This window comes from Mustela erminea, chromosome X (genome assembly GCF_009829155.1).
Source record: "Mustela erminea isolate mMusErm1 chromosome X, mMusErm1.Pri, whole genome shotgun sequence".
Taxonomy (NCBI): domain Eukaryota; kingdom Metazoa; phylum Chordata; class Mammalia; order Carnivora; family Mustelidae; genus Mustela; species Mustela erminea.
In genome coordinates, this window is record NC_045635.1 from 42,090,205 (window position 1) to 42,108,881 (window position 18,677).

The 18,677-nt window shown below is 47.0% G+C and overlaps 2 protein-coding genes across 17 annotated transcripts in view; one reads left to right on the top strand and one right to left on the bottom strand.

The window, feature by feature from the left end:
* ZNF182 (zinc finger protein 182) overlaps positions 1-16,939 on the bottom strand; it is a 48,302-nt gene extending 31,363 nt beyond the window's left edge. For 5 of the 15 annotated variants that reach the window (XM_032330529.1, XM_032330534.1, XM_032330530.1 and 2 more), the window contains exons 1-4: positions 16,616-16,938; positions 16,088-16,251; positions 5,999-6,160; positions 237-1,426 (exon numbers count right to left, since the gene is read on the bottom strand). The gene's annotated coding sequence lies outside the window, so the exon portion shown is untranslated. Of the gene's footprint in view, positions 1-236; positions 4,696-5,998; positions 6,161-10,136; positions 10,269-12,666; positions 12,683-16,087; positions 16,252-16,615 lie in introns of those variants that run through there. The other 10 variants (XM_032330540.1, XM_032330536.1, XM_032330535.1 and 7 more) reach the window with 9 other exon arrangements.
* LOC116582796 (sperm acrosome-associated protein 5-like) lies at positions 5,055-7,688 on the top strand. 2 transcript variants are annotated; one of them, XM_032330548.1, is made up of 4 exons: positions 5,055-5,282; positions 5,674-5,832; positions 7,318-7,396; positions 7,500-7,688. In XM_032330548.1, the coding sequence occupies exons 1-4, from the start codon at positions 5,063-5,065 to the stop codon at positions 7,600-7,602; spliced, it is 561 nt and encodes a 186-aa protein (XP_032186439.1). In that variant the 5' UTR covers positions 5,055-5,062; the 3' UTR covers positions 7,603-7,688. The 2 variants fall into 2 exon arrangements, with proteins under 2 accessions (XP_032186439.1, XP_032186440.1); XM_032330549.1 differs by having other exon boundaries at positions 5,078-5,282; positions 7,318-7,383; positions 7,500-7,597.
* Positions 16,940-18,677: the final 1,738 nt, after the last annotated feature.

Genomic DNA, 18,677 nt, shown 5'->3' on the forward strand with positions numbered 1-18,677 from the left:
ATGTGTAAAAGTCAACGTTTAACAAGCCCCACTCAACCCTGACTAGTCCCATAACTTTGTCCACCATCGTGCCCAGAGAGCGTCATTCGGTCTCCCATCACTAACCCCACAAGTCCCACCATCAATGACCCCCCCAAATCCCCCTTCTTTCGTTCCCCCCGGAACTCCCCATCACTCCGCCCATCACCTCTAGCACTCGCCCTCTCAACCCCTCTCTTTCTCTCTCTCTCTCTCACCCTCTCGACAATAGATTTTCTGCTCACTGCAGAGGAGACCAGTGCAAGAACTGGCCCCAAGAAGCACTTCCGCTTCAGGACCAACTCAGGCTCCGCAACCTACAGGGTTGCAGCGGTTGGATGTGCGCACGCTCAGTGGGGGCTTTGAGCCCGCGTCCGCCAATAGTCAACACCGGGCCCCCTCCCGCCCCCCCCCCGCCAGCCCCACGCGAACGCGGCGGGGCCGCGGCGCCTGCGCGGAGGGAAGATGGCCGCGCCCGCGCGGTCCCTGCTTTGAGATGGCCGCGCCCACCGGGGCTCTACACCTCGAGGGCTGTGGTGTAGAGCAGGTGTCTACTTGGTTATACAGAGACCGTCATGCCTGAGGCTTCGAAAACCATTTTCCTTATGATGGGGAAGGGAACTGCCCAACTGAGGAAAATTCTGGCAGGCGGGAATTTGGTGTCTTGAACCCGAAGGGCAGCGTCGGGTTTACAGGTGTAATTGAACAGGAAGACGGGACGCTTGGCAGAATCGCCCAGCGTACACAAAGGCCGGGAGGTTGGGAAAGGTCACACTGGCTCCATCCAGTGGCTAAAGCCGGGAGTTTTGAAGGACAGCATACAAACAAGCTGAAGGATACATAAACGGCGACCTAGGACACACACATCCCTTGGTGAAGCCAATGTGTTAAGCAGCAGCTGACGGGTTCTTTTCTCTGGATGGGCAGGAACAAAATCCTTTCGTCGGAGGTGACAATTTTGCTGACCAAAAGGAACCGGCCACACAAAGAGCCGAAGAAAAGAGCCTCCTGGCCGGGAAGTGGGACCAATTTGGCGTGTTGGGAGGAATGGAAACTGGCAGTGTGTTCGGAGCGTAGGAGGTGGGAGGGAGGGAGTGGGGGCAGATGCCGTAGGGCCTCCTCTGCCAGGAACAGAGCTCATGCTTCATTCTAGACAGAATGCTGAGCCGTGAAAGGGGTAAGATTTTTTTAAAGACCCATCAGAAGCAATCTCGAATTCTTGTTTATTGCGAGTCGTGCACCACTAGAACATGAGCTTCTCCTGTATGACAGACAGTATTCCAGACATTTGGAACACAGCAAGGAAGAAGACAGAACCAACCAAACATGATGGAGACAGCCTGGTTTCAAAGCCCCATTCACCAGCTTTGTAACTAGGGCAGAACTCTTCTCTGTGCTGTTTCCTCATCTGTAAAATGGGACGATGACAAACGAACTGATAATTGTAAAGATTTAGAACAATGCTTGGCACACAGCAAGTGCTACATGTTTTAGTATTATTATTTAAATAAAATTAGGCATCTATATGTATTGAGCTTTTGTTAATCAAAAGGAAAAAATTCAAAGATAACCTGCAGGCTGCTTTGAAGAACAGACAACAGAGGGCAAGGGCGAAAGCAGGGAAAACTGTGGCTTCTGCCAACAGGCCCAGCAAGTGATAATGGGGGCTCAGACCTAGCTCAGTATCTCGTGTGTGCCACACACTGTGGGAAGCACATGGTATGACCTGCCTCACTCAGTCCCCACTGTGAACAGTCCCATGGCCTCTACTTGTCAGAGGAGGAAACTGAGTCCCAGAGAGACTAAGTAACATGCGCATAGTCACACACTTTTCCAAGGCTGGATCCTTAACTTCTACCCAATAATATTCTTTTGTTTATTCGCTATCCCATAGAACTTCTGGAAAGAATCTGCAGGTCCTCATGCCAGAACCATTAAAACTAGACAAGGAATTTTTTTTTTTTTAACCAGAAATCTAGTTGGAGCTTCTTGGCAGACAAAGCAAAGAGAGAAAACAGAAGACTAGTTCCTATCTCTTGCTCCCCGAAGGATCAGTACTTCTTGGGTACAAAATATGTCAGTGGGAAATAGGAAGGGCCAGACTATAGGGCCCATCCCAGCCTGGCCTCTTCCATCTTACAAACATTATCCCCCCACCACCTTGTACACACACACCTGTGTATAGAAAGAATCCTTTAGGATTGGTGGGTATTGGGGTACAGAGATTGCCAGCTCCAGAAATGTCCCTGAGCCAGTGATACACCCCTCAAGAACTGTCCCAGGGTTCACAAGGCACATTGACAACCTATGTGAGGCCAGCTTTTCTGTGCTGAGGAGCTGGACTCTCACTCTGTGCTGGGCATCCTCTGCCAACAGTCCCTGCAGGAGCAACCTCCTCACACAGCGGTCTAAGCAGCAAGTAGCTAGCTGAAGGAGTATGGGAAGCTGACAGCAGCTGGTCCCACCACAGAGTTTGTACAGTGTGACACTCCCAGCGACAGTTCCCCCACCTCACCAGTGAGTCGTCACCACGATTGCTCTTAAGATACTTTTCATCAAGGGGTATGTGGCTGGCCCAGTTGGTAGAGCATGTGACTCTTGATCTTAGGGTCATGAGTTCAAGCCCCACATTGGGTATAGAGCTTACTTTACAACACAAGATACATTTCATCAAAACTATAGAAGCTTGGCCAATTACAAGCAGTGACTTGGAACCATAAGGTAGTGGGTGAGTTTGTCAGAGCAACAGCTCACGAGCCAGTTCTCTGGTGACCTTGAAGCTGGCATGCTAGCCCTGAACTACCTGCTTCTAAGGGAGGAACCCCCTTCCATTCTTTTGAAGCCACTGGTATTTGTGGTACATGCCATCACTGGTACATGAATCCTGTCAGACTGTTCTGTCTTGGCCAATGTGAGTGTCACTCAATGGGAGACATATGGGACTGGCTGGGGGCAGGGGTGAATAATGGTGAATGAAGGGGAGATTGGGAGTGAATGGTGGCAAGGAGAGTCAGAGGGGGATGGGAGGGAGGTGCAAGAGTAGAGTGGAATGAAAGGGGGTAGTGTGGAGCCACATGAGGGAATGCCTGCGCATTTGATTTTGAATGAATCGAGATTATGGGTGAGACTGAGTAAGTGATAGGAAATTGAGGCATGGGCTAAAGTGACCAAAAGTGAAAGTAGGAGCAGCCTGAGTAAATGGAGCAATTCACATGGTGAATGTGTATGAGTTGATAAAGCAGGAGAGTGCAAATTGTTTGGAGCACGGAGGACCAGAGTGTGAATAAATGATGGTTTATGGGGCATGTTAAGGGTGAGAGAGGTGAATTTAGGTGGAACATGGGAGGGAATGAAGGTAATGTGGGGCATAAAGGGAAGAATGGGGAGCACAAGGGACAGAAGTAGAGGGACTGAAGCCATATACATGGTAGAACGTGCATGTGTGAATCAGGTTGAGTTCGAGTGGTGACACTCTGAGGGAGAAGGGGAGTGGCTAGAGTGAATGAGGGGCGGACTGGGACCCGACAGGGGTGATGCGGGGCTCCAGGAATGTCCAGAGATCCCAACATCCATCAGCCAGGTGAAGGAGATGCCACATGTGCATGAATGGAGCTAATGCTGGGCAGAGAGAGAGGGAATAGAAGCAAAGAGAAGAAGGCAAGTGACTGTGGGGACTGTGAGCCAAAGGGAAAGACAAAGGTCACAGGTCACATGGCCCCAAGTGAATAAACTGGGGAAACATGGGGACCAGTGTTAGCAAAAAGTGGTGAATTCAGGGCAGAGTGTGATTGGATGAAGGTACTATGGGGCAGAATGAAAACAACTAGACATGAGATCAGGTGCAGAATGGGAGTGGTTCCAGGAGGAACAGGGGTTACACTGGAAATTTCTATGAGTGAGATCGTTTCGAAGAACAAGGGGCAGACTTAATGGAGTCAACAAAGAGAAAGTGAGGAATGGGGCTGAGCAAGGGTAGAAGGAGAATCTGCAGGTAACCTGAGCTAGTGTCAGGAAATGGGGGTAAATGTGGGAGTGGTGTTGGAGAGAACAATGGTGAAGAAGGGGCAGCAAGAGAGTGAATGAGGGAGAGAATGAGGCCCGGAGTCCGGGAACCAAGCCGAAGGCTGGGCTACATGAGCGTGAACGGGAGTCGCTTCGTGCGGTGTCAAGGAGCAGAGGGGAACCTGGAAAATGAGAGTCTGAGAGTGAGCAGAGGTGAAGGAATACGACGTGAGAGAACTGGGGCCATGAGAGGAGAGGGTTAAGGAACCGTGGCCATAGGAGGCCCAGCACGCAGGAAGGGTAGTGGACAAGAGGCAGTGTAAGTGAATGGGGCAGGGTGGAGGGGGTTGGAATAAAAGCTCGAACAAGAATGGAGGCAGAACAGCAGTAGAGGGCACATCTCCATCACGTGTCGTGATCATACACGTGATTATACACGTGTCGTGTATAATATGTAGTGGAGGGCACAGTGTGATCGAATGGGGCAAACATGGCCAGATCCCTGGAAATTAGGGTGTAGTAAGTGAAGTGAACGAGGTGCCAAGAATGGGTAAATGGAGGTAACAAGGGGCGGAAGGCGAGGGAATGATGGCCATATTGTGCAGAGCATGAGAAATCGAGGTGGTAGGAGGCAGTGTGGTGAACCGAGCTGACTGCTGAGCAGAGTGAGGGGAATGGAGGCGATGAGGGGCAGAGTGAGGGGAAATGGAGGGAACCAAGTGGTAGCGCAAGATTCAAAACAGTGGAGTGGCACCATGTTAAGGAAAGTGCAGGAATGTGGGCTGAGTGTGAGGCCCAGGACCTGAGTCCTATCTCTGTGTCTCCAGCTCCTTTCTTCCTGCCTTTCTTTCTGACATCTCAGCGTTTCTCCCTGGTTTTGCCCCCTCCCATCTTTATGTACAGGTCAGTATCATTTTTTCCCTTGTGTGTCCGTCTCTAACAAAGATGGCACTGGGAAAGACAGTGAGGGTGTCCAGCCCTCTGGCTTCTGGGTTCCAGAATCTACTACATGGTGTTTGCTCACAGGGCCCGGAGTTCCAGAATGCTCCTAGTTCTGAACAGGGCAGCGTCTGAGTCTGGAGCAAAGAGTTGGATAGGAGGGCCTACAGGCGTTATCATGCAGACCTGGGTCACTGTGGTGGTGACTCTGGCCACACTGATGGTTGCCACCATGGATGCGAAGATCTATGAACGCTGTGAACTCGCAGTGAAGCTGGAGAAGGCAGGCCTCAATGGCTTCAGGGGCTACAGCGTTGGAGACTGTGAGACTCCAGTGCCCCAAGTCCCACCACCCCCCGAGCTACCCACCACACTCAGACCCAGGCCCCTCCTTCTCATTTATCACCTCCCTAGGCCAGGGTATGATCCTCTCGGCCACCCCCTGACTTGCTCTAATGTCCTTACCATCATTGCCTTCACAACCGTCACCCTCACCTCTGCCATCAACACTGTCACTACCCTGAGTCATCACGGGGCAACACCCCTTGCCATCCCTCGTCTCTCACCAGAATCAACAACGTCTACACCACCAGCAAACCAAGATCACCCCCCGCACAATCGAGATGACGACCATCCCCATATCCTCCCCCTCTCCTACCACCAGCCAGTCCTAGGACTCATGCTTACCTCCTATCTACGCCCTCCCTGCCCCAGGGCTGTGCATGGCACACTATGAGAGTGGCTTTGACACCTCCTTCGTGGACCACAATCCTGACGGCAGCAGCGAGTACGGCATTTTCCAGCTGAATTCTGCCTGGTGGTGCAACAACGGCCTTACACGCACCCAGAACCTCTGTCACATAGAGTGTCGAGGTGAGGCAGCGCTGGGGACACCCTGAAGCCTTGCGTGGCTCCTCTGCCCAACACATAGAGGGCAAGGTTGCCTGAGCCATACTCTCTAGTAACAAAAGCAGAAAAATTATAGGGAAAGGAGTACAGTTGCCTGGGCTGTCAGAGACACCACCTCCTGTATACTTACCGACTACGTGGAGATTTTGTCCAGGTCAAGAGCGCTCAGAAGTCCTATACCTCCCCGAGAATGGAGGCCGAAGGTTTCGGGGACTCAGAAAACAGGAAACTTAGCTCCATGTGGAATGGAAGGGGGAGGTTGTCCTGATTTGGGGTTGAGGTGGTTCAGGCCCTGAGGGAAGAAATGCACATCTGGCTGTAGGAACAGAAATAAGGAATATCTGTGCAGAAAGAAGAGAGCTTTCCAGACAAGAGTGTGGTGGTTTTGAGGACAAAATGTAATAGTGGTTGTTGTTCGGGGCTGGCCAAAATGGTACTTGGGTTGTCCAAGACAGACCAAAATGGGGACTAAGGCCATTGGGGGCCAGGCCAAATGGAGGTTGAGGCTGTCCAAGCCCTGCTACAGAAACAGAAGAGGTTACCCAGGATTGGCCAGGTTGAAGGTTGAGGTTGTCCAGAACTAGCCACCACAGAGGTTGAAGCTGCCGGGGACAGAGTAACATGAATAGTAAGGTTTCTCAAGATTAACTAAAATAAAGGCTAAGGTTGTTCACTTTGAGCTAACATAGAAGCTGAGATAGTCCAGGACCAGCTATAATGGAAGTTGCAGTCCTGGAATGGTCAACATGGAGGGTGAAGTTATTTATAACGAGTCAAAATGTCAACTGAGGTGGTCCAGGACTGGTCAGCACGGTAGTGGAGATCATTAACCAGTCAGAATGGCAGTGAAGGTCATCCTTGTTGAGTAGTTGGGATCACCTAGAACCAAGCACCATGATGACTGAGGTTGAATGGAACTAGCCAGCATGGAGACTGAGGCCATTTGTAACCAAAGTGGCAGCTGAGGTTATCCAAGACCTGATAACATAGTGTTTGAAGTCACCAAGACTGACCAGCCTTGCAGCTGAGTAGCTTCCCAACCAGCCAGCACGGAGGTTAAGATGATGTCAGACCAGCTGCCTATGCAGTTGAGATCATCCATAATCACACAAAATTACAGTTGAGGTCATCCAGAACTGGCCAACAGAGTTTGAGGTTGTTAGGACCAGGCAGTATGATGGCTGAGGATATTCATAACCAGGTAGGATGACAGTCCAGATCATCTAGGATCTCTCAGTATGAGTTAAGGTTCTATAGAACCAGCCAACATGGCAGTTGAGGTCACTCATAACCAGCTGACAAGTGAATCAAGGTCATCTAGAATCAGTAGACGTAGTGGTTGAAGTTATTCAGGCTCCAAGGAATCCAGAACCCCTGAGCCCACCATACACCGTCACCCTGTCCCCAGTGCACCAGATCACTATGTCCCTCTCTCCCCTCCCCACCTAGACCTGCTCAACCGCCATATTCTAGATGATATCTTGTGTGCCAGGCAGGTGGTGTCCTCACAGAATGGTATGGCTGCTTGGTAAGTTCATAGGGGTGGCTTGGATCCTGGGCAGCTGGGATAATGCCACTGCCACCCTATCAGCCTGTCTGCTTCACCCTCCTCCTCTCCTTTCATTTCCCAGGGATTCATGGACCCGGCACTGTTCTGGCCATGATTTATCTGAATGGCTCAAGGGATGCAATATGCATGTGAAACCTGACGCAAGGAAGATTAATAATTCGTGACTCGGTTTCCCAGAAGAAGAGATTTTTCTTTTCCTTTCTTTTCTTTCTTCTGTGGTTTTAATAAAGAATGGTATCTATAAACTAGACAAGCATCTTCTGATGACTAACTCTCTTCATTTTCCCAATGCTTGGAGGTACCCTCCATTTAATCACTGCCCACATACATTCAAAGCTCTCAACAGGGATACCATATTGTTTGGGGTGAAGGTAAGAGCATAGCTTCTCCTGGGTTCAAATACCATCTCTACCACTCAGGAGCTATGTTGCATCAGGCAAGGCATTTAACTTCTCTGTGCCTCTGCTTCCTCATTGGCAAAATGAGGGTGATAATGGTAGTACCTACTTCATGGGATTGTTGGGAGAATTAAGTGAATGTTTGGAAAGCACCTAGAGTATCACAAGGCAGTTATCGGTCTGGAGATGGAAGGGTAGAGCTATGAAAATTCTCTTTCCTTAAAAAGCAGTCACTACAGAGTCTTTAATTAAGGTAGATACAGTCTCTCCATGGAAAATAAGATTGGTTTCAGCTTACACAGGAAACTCAGTGCTCACATTCTCCCACACCCTCCCATATCTCCCTATTCTAAGAGTTGGCCCCGCACTCCCTCTTTCATAAGTAATGGTAAATTTCGAATAAGAGGGAATCTAGGCCGGGAATTCAATGGATGCACAGGGTAGTAATTTCTTTTTTTTTACAGAATGACTGGATTTGGATCTGTGTCTTGGGCAGAGAATTTAGGAATTTAAACTTGCCACTCTCTGTACTGGCCCCATCAGAAGCAACCACACCTGTGAGGAAGCAGTCCCTCATGCCTTTTGTACTTTTTGATTATGGGTGGCTATTCACCTACCCAGAGTCTTGTTTTCAGTGTTTACTTTACCCAGGGTAAGCACAGATGATCATTAAAGCAGATATCCACCAGTGGGAGAATGACCGAGCCCCCCTCCTTAATGCCAATTTGATTTCTCCTGCCTTCAGACCCAGCCAGCCTGGAGGGCCCAATCTCACATTTCCCTGGAGATCCATAAAGGGTGCCATCACTCTGGGTACTGATTTCTGTCAGCAAAAGCAGCAAAAATGAACTCTGCTGAATTTAAGTAAAAAGATCTCCTAAAATCTTATCAGGTAGCCTAAAAGCCTTAAAAAAAATCCTTGAAAAAAGATGATTTATTTGACAGAGAGAGAGAGCACAAGCAGGGGGAGTGGCAGGCAAAGGGAGAAGCAGGCTGGCTCTCTGCTGAGCAAGGAACCTGATGTAGGACTCGATCCCAAGATCCTGGGATCATGACCCAAACCCTAGGCAGACACTTAACTGACTGAGCCACCCAGATGTCCCTAAATAAAAAAATCTTTAAAAAAAAAAACTTATGCCATAGGAGTCCTGTATATAGGGTATGTGTAATGCAGAAACCACCCATGTGCTTTGAGGAAGTGGATTTACAAATCTATTCTTTCAAGACCTTACTCCTTAGTCACATCTTTCTCTCTAATGGACGTAGTTTGCCTCCAGTGTCTATTTTGGTTTTTCTGGTGCCTCTCCAGCTGGTCAACTTGCCAGACTTCTAGAAAGAAGAAGAAAGCATTCCCTGTGAATCTACCTTTTGTTAGAAGCAGACCTCTGAAAGGTTGACTTATTTTCTTTTAGGTCTAGATACCAGTCAGAAAGAAATTCAAATTATATGTCTCATATTCTGAGCTTGAGGGAAAGAAAGCACAAATTGCTCTAACAGAAACTGGAACAAGAAAGTAATGATAAATACAAGTGACTTTGGGGCACCTGGGTGGCTCAGTGGGTTAAAGCCTCTGCCTTTGGCTTGGGTCATGGTCCCAGGGTCCTGGGATTGAGCCCTGTATCGGGCTCTCTGCTCAGTGGGGAGCCTGCTTCCTCCTCTCCCTCTGCCTACTTGTGATCTCTGTCTGTCAAATAAACAAATAAAATCTTTTAAAAAAATACAAGTGACTTTGATTAAGAAAAATACCTTAAAATGGAAGAGAGAAGGTGAAAATATGTTTAGAGAGCCATGAGTAGGGAAAAGGGATTGCTGAAAGGTAGTAGATCTAGGATTCGGAGGAAGAGGACTCAAACAGAAGAGCCTTTCAGGAAGGCTGAAAATGGGACACCTAGGTGGCTCAGTCAGTTGGGCAATGGACTCTTGGTTTCAACTCAGGTCATGATCTCAGGTTCATGAGATCGAGCCCCATGCCCGGCTCCACACTGAGCATGGAGCCTACCTGGGATTCCATCCCTCTCCCTCTGCTCTGACCTGCTCATGTGCACACCTGTGCATGTGCGCTTGCTCTCTCTCTTGCTCTTAAAATAAAAAGGAAGGCTAAAAACAACTGACATGACCAAGAAAATAAGCAGAAGGACAAGATAGATCACAGTCTAGTTCCTCACCACTCCATTCCAAGATTACCATGAGACAGCAACTCACAAGAGTAACAATTTGGAGTTAGTGAAAAAAGAAAAAAGAAAGGTATATCCTTGAGGAAGACATTTCTCAGTTTCTAAGGACATCCAGCCCTCACTCACCCACCAGGGTCTTACTCATCATCTCCATCTGTTTCTTATTTATCTGTATAACTCAAACGTGGAATTTCTCTATGATCTGAAGTCCTCCCTTCTCCAAACAGGTGATCACATCTGGTTTGGTAACGGGATACCCTGTAATGGAAATGATAGATGACTTAGGCACAACTGTGTGGGTTTCATGGCCTCAAGGCAATTAGGAAGGTACATCTTAATAAGTATAAATTTCACACAAGAGATGAAAATACAAACACCTAAAAGGTATTTGTACCCCTAAAAGGGATCAGGAATCTTGAATCCCTAGAACTTGAGGTCAAAGTATTGAAACACTTCAGAGGTCGAAAGTTATCCTATTTGACACACTGTGAATTACTCAGGGAAGCCATGCTCACCCACAGAGACCAAATGGCTATAGCTCTCTAGCATCACAGCTCTGTAAAGTGTCCTCTGAGAAGATTCCAGATGATTCCACTCCTCCTGGGTGAGGTCCACAGCTACATCCTCAAATGACACTGATCCCTGTCATCGCATCCTTCTACTTGATCAGTTCAATGATGATATATTTTAAGATAAATGGTGATATATTTTATATATTTTAAGATAAATGAAATATTCTTCAGAGAGAGGCTAGTGTTTAATAATTTCCAAAAAGGGGGCGCCTGGTTGGCTCAGTGGGTTGAAGCCTCTGCCTTCGGCTCAGATCATGATCTTGGTGTCCTGGGATCGAGCCCCACATCGGGCTCTCTGCTTGGCGGGGAGCCTGCTTCCTCCTCTCTCTTTCTCTCTCTGACTACTTGTGATCTCTGTCTGTCAAATAAATAAATAAAATATTTAAAAAATAATAATAATAATTTCCAAAAAGTTTTCTCTGAGATATTTGCAATAGCTATCTCTAGCGAAGGACTTTTACACTATGGAAACCATAAAGAACTCTTACAAATCATGACAGATATAGGCAATCTCATAGAAAAACTAGAAAAAGATGTGAATAGATACTTCACAAAAGATGATATCCAACTGACTAGTTAACCTATGAAAGGGTGCTCAAGGGGCGCCTGGGCAGCTCAGTCAGTTAAGTGTCTGCCTTTGGTTCAGGTCATGATCTCAGGGTCCTGGGGGATCAAGCCCCACATTGGGCTCCTTGCTCAGTAGGGCGCCTGCCTCTCCCTCTCCCTGCCATTCTCCCTGCTTGTGTTCTCTCTCTCTTATAAATAAATAAATAATTTTATTTCAAAAGGGTGCTCGACATCTTTATTCAACAGGGAAATAGAAATTTAAACCATAATGAGATATAACTACCAACAGAGTGGCTAAAATTAAGACTAAAGACCCCAAAATTGGCAAGGGTATGGAGCAACTGGAACTCTCACGTATTGTTGGTGAGAGTAAACCATAAGAGTACAGCCACCTTGGAAAACATTTCAGCTGAATCTATTAATGCTGACTGTGCACCTAACCAAGGACCCAGCAATCCCACTCCTACGTACATATCCAATGGAAATGCACACACATCAAAACATGTACAAGAATATCCATGGAAGCATTATTTGAAATAGCCAAAATGGGGACATCCATGGAAGCATTATTTGAAATAGCCAAAATGGGGACATCCACCAGCCGTAGAATGGATAAACAACTGTGATGTATTTATACAATAGAACAGTACACAGTAACGGGAGAAACCAATGATACACAAAACAACAAGGATGAATCTCAAAAACATTATAGCTGAAAGAAGCCAGACATAAGGGTGCCTGGGTGGCTCAGTGGGTTAAAGCCTCTGCCTTCGGTTCAGGTCATGATCCCAGGGTCCTGGGATCAAGTCCTGAATTGGGCTCTCTGCTCAGCGGGGAGCCTGCTTCTCCCTCTCTCTCTGCCTGCCTCTCTACCTACTTGTGATCTCTGTCTGTCAAATAAATAAATAAAATCTTTATTTAAAAAAAAGAAGCCAGACATAAAAGAATAACGTATGATTCCACCCATGTGACATTCAAGAACAGGCAAAATAATCTATGCTTAGAGAAATCAGCTGTTACCCAGGAGTCAGGGGATGGTGATTGGAAGGGGTGTGAAGGAGGCTTCTGGGTGACTTCTCACTTCCTGTTTCTTGATTCAGGTACTGGTTACCCAGGTGTTTCCAATTTGTAGTTCATGGAAGTGCACAAATTATAAACTTTTCTCTGTATGCTATGCTTCAACAAAATGTCAACCCCCAAATTCTTATCTAAATAATATTCCCATAATATCTCCATAAAAAGGTGTGCCTGGGTGGCTCAGTTGTTAAGCATCTGCCTTCGGCTCAGATCATGATCCCAGGGTCCTGGGATCAAGTCCCACATCAGGCTCCTTGCTCAGCGGGAAGCCTGCTTCTCCCTCTGCCTCTCCCCCATGCTTGTGTTCCCTCTCTCACTGTCTCTCCCTCTCCCTCCCTCTCTCTCTCTCTCTCTGCATCATATAAATAAATAAATAAAATATTTCCATAAAAAAATAAGACAAAGATAATAAGAACAACAACAACAAAAGATTTAAGAACCTGTAGGAAAGGGACACCTGGCTGGCTCAGTCGGTAGAGCAAGACGGTTGATCTCAGGGTTGTGAGTTCAAGTCCCACCTTCGGTGTAGAGATTACTTAAAAATACTCTTTAAAAAAAAAAAAAGAACCCACATGAAAAAGAGCCATGTATGTAAAAGAACAATTCACCAACAAAGGAAAGAATATGAAAAGACACTCAACCTCATTGCCAACTAAATAAACACAAACAAAAGAAATATTTTAACTACCAAATGGCAAGGACTAAAAACATGACAAAAGGATTAGAAAGGGTATTTTCATTCATAGAGCTGGAGTATTAGGCTAAATGAAGTAAGGCAGTCAGAGAAAAACAAATACTCTGTGATCTCATTCATAGGTGGAATTTAAGAAACAAAACAAACAAACAAAGGAAAAAAAGAGGGAGAGCCAAACCAAGAAACAGAGTCTTAAGAATAGGGAACAAACTAATGGTCACCAGAGGGAAGAGAAGTGGGAGAATGGGGGAAGTAGGGATGGGGATTATGGAGTATGCTTCTCATGATGAGAAAAATAAAAACAATGGTGCCTGGGTGACTCAGGTAAGCGTCTGCCTTCGACTCAGGTCAGATCTCAGGGTCCTGGGATCAAGACCCTGTGCTGGGCTCCCTGCTCAGCAGGAAGCCTGCTTCTCCCTCTCCCTCTGCCCCTTCACCTGCTTGTGTGCCCATGCGCTCTCGCTTGCGCGTGCTCTCTCTCGCTCAATAAATAAATAAAATCTTTTTTAAAAATAAAATAAAATAAAATACTTTGTAGAGTGCCCGGCACAGTGCAGGCTCTTTCCATGTTAGCTCCTGTTTCTGCCACTAATACCATCCTCCTCCTTATCCTCTGTATCATCATTATCATTACTCCTACTACCTTCATCAATATTACCATGTAAAGAGAAAACACGGAGTTGCAAAACAGTTTGTATATTATGAGCAAATTTTAGCAAAGGAAGGTCAACAGGAACAATCTGGTTTTATGTGTATGTAAATATAAAGAAGAAAGGACAGAGAGGGGTGTCGATGGAAATTAAATTTACCATAGAATTGGTTTTCTGGAATGAGTGATGATAGGACATCTAGAGATATTTTCTCTTTTTAGACTGTACATTCCTAAGAGTCTGAGTTTTTTGGTGCCACTTCTTTTGTAGTGAGAGGGGGAAAAATGACACAACGAAATAGACATTTTTATAAAGGGCAAAACGGAGGGGTGCCTTGGTGGCTCAGTTGGTTAAGCACCTGCCTTTGGCTCGGGTCGTGATCCCTGGGCTCCGGACCAAGCTCTGCACCAGGATCCCTGCTCAGTGGGAATGGGCTTCTCCCTCTCCCTCTGCCCTTCCCCCTACTTGTGCACTCCTGCTCTCTCAAGTGAATTAAATAAATAATACATACATACATACATACATACATGCAAAGGTCAAAAGGGAAAGAACTGAATACAGTCAGGGACATCATTAATTCCCAGCCTGAAAAGGAAAAAGGCAGATCTTTGGATTGCTCCAGCTTTGCCAAAAATCCCAGATGAGAAAAAAAAACAAAGTATTGGGGGGAGGTGGGTGGGAGGATGGGTGAAATAGAGAAAGGAGATTGAGATGTACAAAGAGCTTGTTATAAATAAGTCCAGGAGAGGAAAGTACAGCATAGGGAATATCGTCCATAATACTGTGATAATGTCGTCGGGGGACAAATGGTGACTACACTTATTTCCGGTGAGCACTCCGTAAGGTAGAGAATTGTCAAATCAATATGTTGTACGCCTGAAACTAATATAACATTGTATGTTAAATTATACTTCAACATAAATAAATACTGGAAAATAATTTGGAGGGTATGGGGTTTACTGCTTCTTTCTTTTTTTAAGATTTTATTTATTTATTTGGCAAGGAAAGAGAGAGACAGTGAGAGAGGGAACACAAGCAGGGGGAGTGGGAGAGGGAGAAGCAGACTCCTCACTGAGCAGGGATCCTGATCCAGGGCTCAATCCCGGGACCCCAGGATCACAACCCGAGCTGAAGGCAGATGCTTAACAGACTGAGCCACTTGGATGCCCCCATTTACTGGTTATTTCTTGACCCTTAAGGTTTTATCCTTGTATTGACCCTGAACATGACAGCTGCTTGTACTGACATGGCTCTGGTTTCCTGAAGTGTCACATCCCTTTAGTTCTGGCCCAGCAGGACACCTTTGGCTGGTATGAAGACATATTTTAAGTCACACACAAAGCAATCATCTCCCTGTGATTATCACAAGATTGGTGATGAGGCTATGGCTAACCCACTACAGAATTATTTTGAAACCTCAACATTGGGGCGCCTGGGTGGCTCAGTGGGTTAAGCCGCTGCCTTCAGCTCAGGTCATGATCTCAGGGTCCTGGGATCGAGTCCCGCATCGGGCTCTCTGCTCAGCAGGGAGCCTGCTTCCTTCTCTCTCTCTCTGCCTGCCTCTCAGTGTACTTGTAATTTCTCTCTGTCAAATAAATAAATAAAATCTTTAATAAAAAAAAAAAAGAAAGAAACCTCAACATCAGGAAATCTTTGCTTCTGAGGGAGTGGCTTACTTTCTCTCTATAGGTAAGATAAATAAAACAAATGAGTGCTTCTCCCCTATATGTCACAGCTTCCAAGAAGCTCAGAAAAAGAACTGTAGCTCAATGTAATTATGTAAGATCCTATGATCTACATGTATACATATCAACCTTGCTTTGGTATTACTCTATTTCCCTAATCCTAACTTTTCATGTGTTTATACATGCTCATTTTATGGCATAAATAACAATGCCAACCCCATATATAAACCTTATTATGTGTATGCCAGGCATTGTTCTAAACACTTAATTTTTAATTTTCCATTTTATTTTATTTTATTTCTTTTCAGTGTTCCAGCATTCTTTGTTAATGCACCACACCCAGTGCTCCATGCAATATGTGCCCTCCATAATACCCACCACCAGGCTTACCCAACCCCCCACCCAACACTTAACTTTTTTAAAAAGATTTTATTTATTTAATTGAGAGAGAGAGCACAGAGGGAGAGAAGAGACAGAAGCAGACTCCCCACTGAGCAGGAAGCTCAAGGCAGGGCTGGATCCTAGGATCTTGAGATCATGACCTGAGCCGAAGGCAGACACTTAACCAACTGAGGCACCCACGCGCCCCCTAAACACTTAATATTAACTCAGTTGATCTTCACTAGCAATCATAAAGGCTTAGGTATCATCATCATCATTTTACAAATAGGGAAACTAAGCTACAGAGAAGTTAGAGACCTGCTTAAGTTCACAAAGCTATTATGAACATTTTTGCCCCAGAGTCTGGGCTCTCAACCACTACACATTACTGCTTCTTTGCTTCTAAGTGTTTTAACATGAGTCCCGGAGGGGAGAGCAAATAAGAACTTACCTGGAAATTAGTCATGTCTGCCTTATGGAGAGTGGCAGTGGCCTAGAAAAGCAAAGCTTTTGAGAGCGGAGAGAAGAAAAAAGTTGTAACAGCATGGAAAACTGGAAAGTTCACCAAATCATCAGGCTAGCAATCCATAAACGCCAGCTCGTTAAATGACCCTGCTGTAGGCAAGACAAAACAGAAAAGGATATCTGTTTGCCCCACAGAGCCCCATCGTTCCACAACACCGCTCTGTCACGGAATCCACAGACTTCCCAGTACTCACCCTCACCTATCACTGACTCTAAGCAACCCCCATCACCCCCAAATACCCTCATTATTCACCCCACGGACCCCAGGACGCACCCCACAGATCCCCCATCCCTGACGCCAGAGACCTCCCATCACACACCCCACCCCCTTGACACCCCATCCCTCACTCCACACCCCCACTCCACAGGCCCCATCACTCACCTTAGAGGCCCCCCCATCGCATACCCCCAACAACTCTCACGACCCATCTCAGAGGCCCCTCCAAGTACTCACCTGGAGACGTCGCGTCTCTACAGAACCCGCACTCGCACGTGCCGCTCCGCCCGCAGACTCGCGCTGTCTCCCCGCCGCTCTGAGCGAACCGTCCGCCCTCCATCCCCTACTCTTCCTGTTTCCCCCTGGATTCTGGCGAGCTCCGCCTGGAGTTTCCCCAAATCAGTCACCAGTTCCTCCGACAACCACTCTCTCGGTCCTTTACCCAGCCCTCGGCAGGGTCCAGCTCTGTCCCTCGCATGCGCAGTGGCCCTCGCTGAAGCCGTCGGGGCCAGTAGCCAGTGGCCGCGCCGGGCTTGCCTGTTTCTGCCGTGGCCAGAAGTGAAGGCGGGGCGGGGTGGGGGTGGGGTGTGTGTAAAGAAATGGCCGCGGCGATAAACCGGTTTGTCAGGGAGCAGACATCTTTCGAAGGTGCCAATTCCGTACAGCGGAGATAGGTGTCTCTGAAAGTTCAGAAGAGATGAGCTTTCGGGAGGACTTTGAAAACTTGCCATGACTGAAGCCCTAGACGCAAAGGCTAGTGATGGGAGAGTTTTGCGCGTGGTTGCGGGTGTGATGGGAACTGATCTGTACCAACGTAGGGCTGAGGACGAGACCACCGCCTCCGTGGGAAGATACCACGGCGCGGTGGGGGTGAGGAGACCGGGAGTATTACAGAAATACCCGGGAACTATTAGTGGGAAGAAGGGAAGCAAACTGGGAATGATCCCTTCCTCTACCACTGGGGCAATAGAGAGAAAGTGTCGGGGTGCAAGAACATAACACCGGGGAGATGGGGGCGTGGAGAACCGGGGAGTACAGTCCTTCTGATAGATACGATTCAGCTAGCCGTCCTCTTTGGGAGATACCACTAGTGCAGATGGGGGAAATTCTGTCCTCGCAGAAAGAGACAGGTGAAGAAAGTGACAAGGGTAAACAGAATTACAAGGAGAGCCAAAGACAGAAGCCTGGGAGGATTGGGACAACAGGGAGGTCTTAGTTATGATGAGGGAGCAGGAGGCTGGCTGAGGACAAAGCAAAAGCTAGCACCTTGCACCCCCTTTCCACCCGCTCCCCTCCCTCCATAATATGTGTGACATTCCTCAGGCACCCCTGGCTGCCCTAAAAGAAAAACAAATAGTTAACTTGCAGAGAACACAATCCTGCAAGACAGGAGTCTCCCTTGGTTTACAAATGCTCTAGAAATTTACAACAAGGAAGTTATCTTATCAATATCCCAATTTCCAGAGACACATAACTCAGTTCCTCAAGCCCTAACATCAGCCTCCCCTCCATAAACAAAACTGAAGGAGGCTGAGGTAGAAGGAAATGTAAATAAAGTTAAATTTCTTCTAAACCTAAATCTCACTAATAGGAGGAATGTGACATTCCACCAGGAAACTCCCAATTGTCTTCATGTTAGTGCCCCATTAGAGGGGAAAATGGCCTTGGCTTGATAATAACCAGGCCTTCAATATCCTGACTATCTTCTTTACCCTGATAGCCCTTCTGAACACCCCCTTTGTCCTCACCTACCCAGCTCCTGTGTTTATAATCAGCCACTCCTCAGGATAGCGGGGCAGCAGCTCTTTCTGCCCACGGGTCCTGCCCCCGTACTTTAATAAACCACCATTTTGCACCAAAGATGTCTCAAGAATTCTTTCTTAGTCATCGGCTCCGGACCTCACCCCACTGAACCTCACCTAGGTTCTAGAACTTCATCAGTTAGAGACTAAATAAGAATCTGAACCTGACAGTGATCTGCCAAGCCCACATTCCATCCCACTTCTAGGCATCTGCCCCCAGAAAGTTGCGGGAGGGTCGAGATGCCAGGGTCCGAGTCCTGCAGTCCCAGGTCCCTGGCCTCTGGGCCTTAGTAACCTATGGAGGAACAACCAGGACAGTGTGCTCAGATTCTGGACCTTAAACACTCTACCCTATTAATCACACTCTACCACTTAGTCATGTGAAAGTCAAAATGTACGTGATAATTAAGGAGATGATTTTTTTTTCAGGCTATTGCAATGGGGAAAACCCATTAACGAGGAACATCTCAAAGGCAAGAAAAGGGACCTGGGGTTTT

What these genes read in the sequence shown, in the direction of transcription:
- LOC116582796 (XM_032330548.1), top strand. Translation starts at nt 5,063, where the DNA reads ATGCTCCTAGTTCTGAACAGGGCAGCGTCTGAGTCTGGAGCAAAGAGT. An exon ending in CTGTCACATAGAGTGTCGAG is followed by an intron (nt 5,833 to 7,317) that starts GTGAGGCAGCGC and finishes CTCCCCACCTAG; the next exon opens with ACCTGCTCAACCGCCATATT. An exon ending in CAGAATGGTATGGCTGCTTG is followed by an intron (nt 7,397 to 7,499) that starts GTAAGTTCATAG and finishes TTCATTTCCCAG; the next exon opens with GGATTCATGGACCCGGCACT.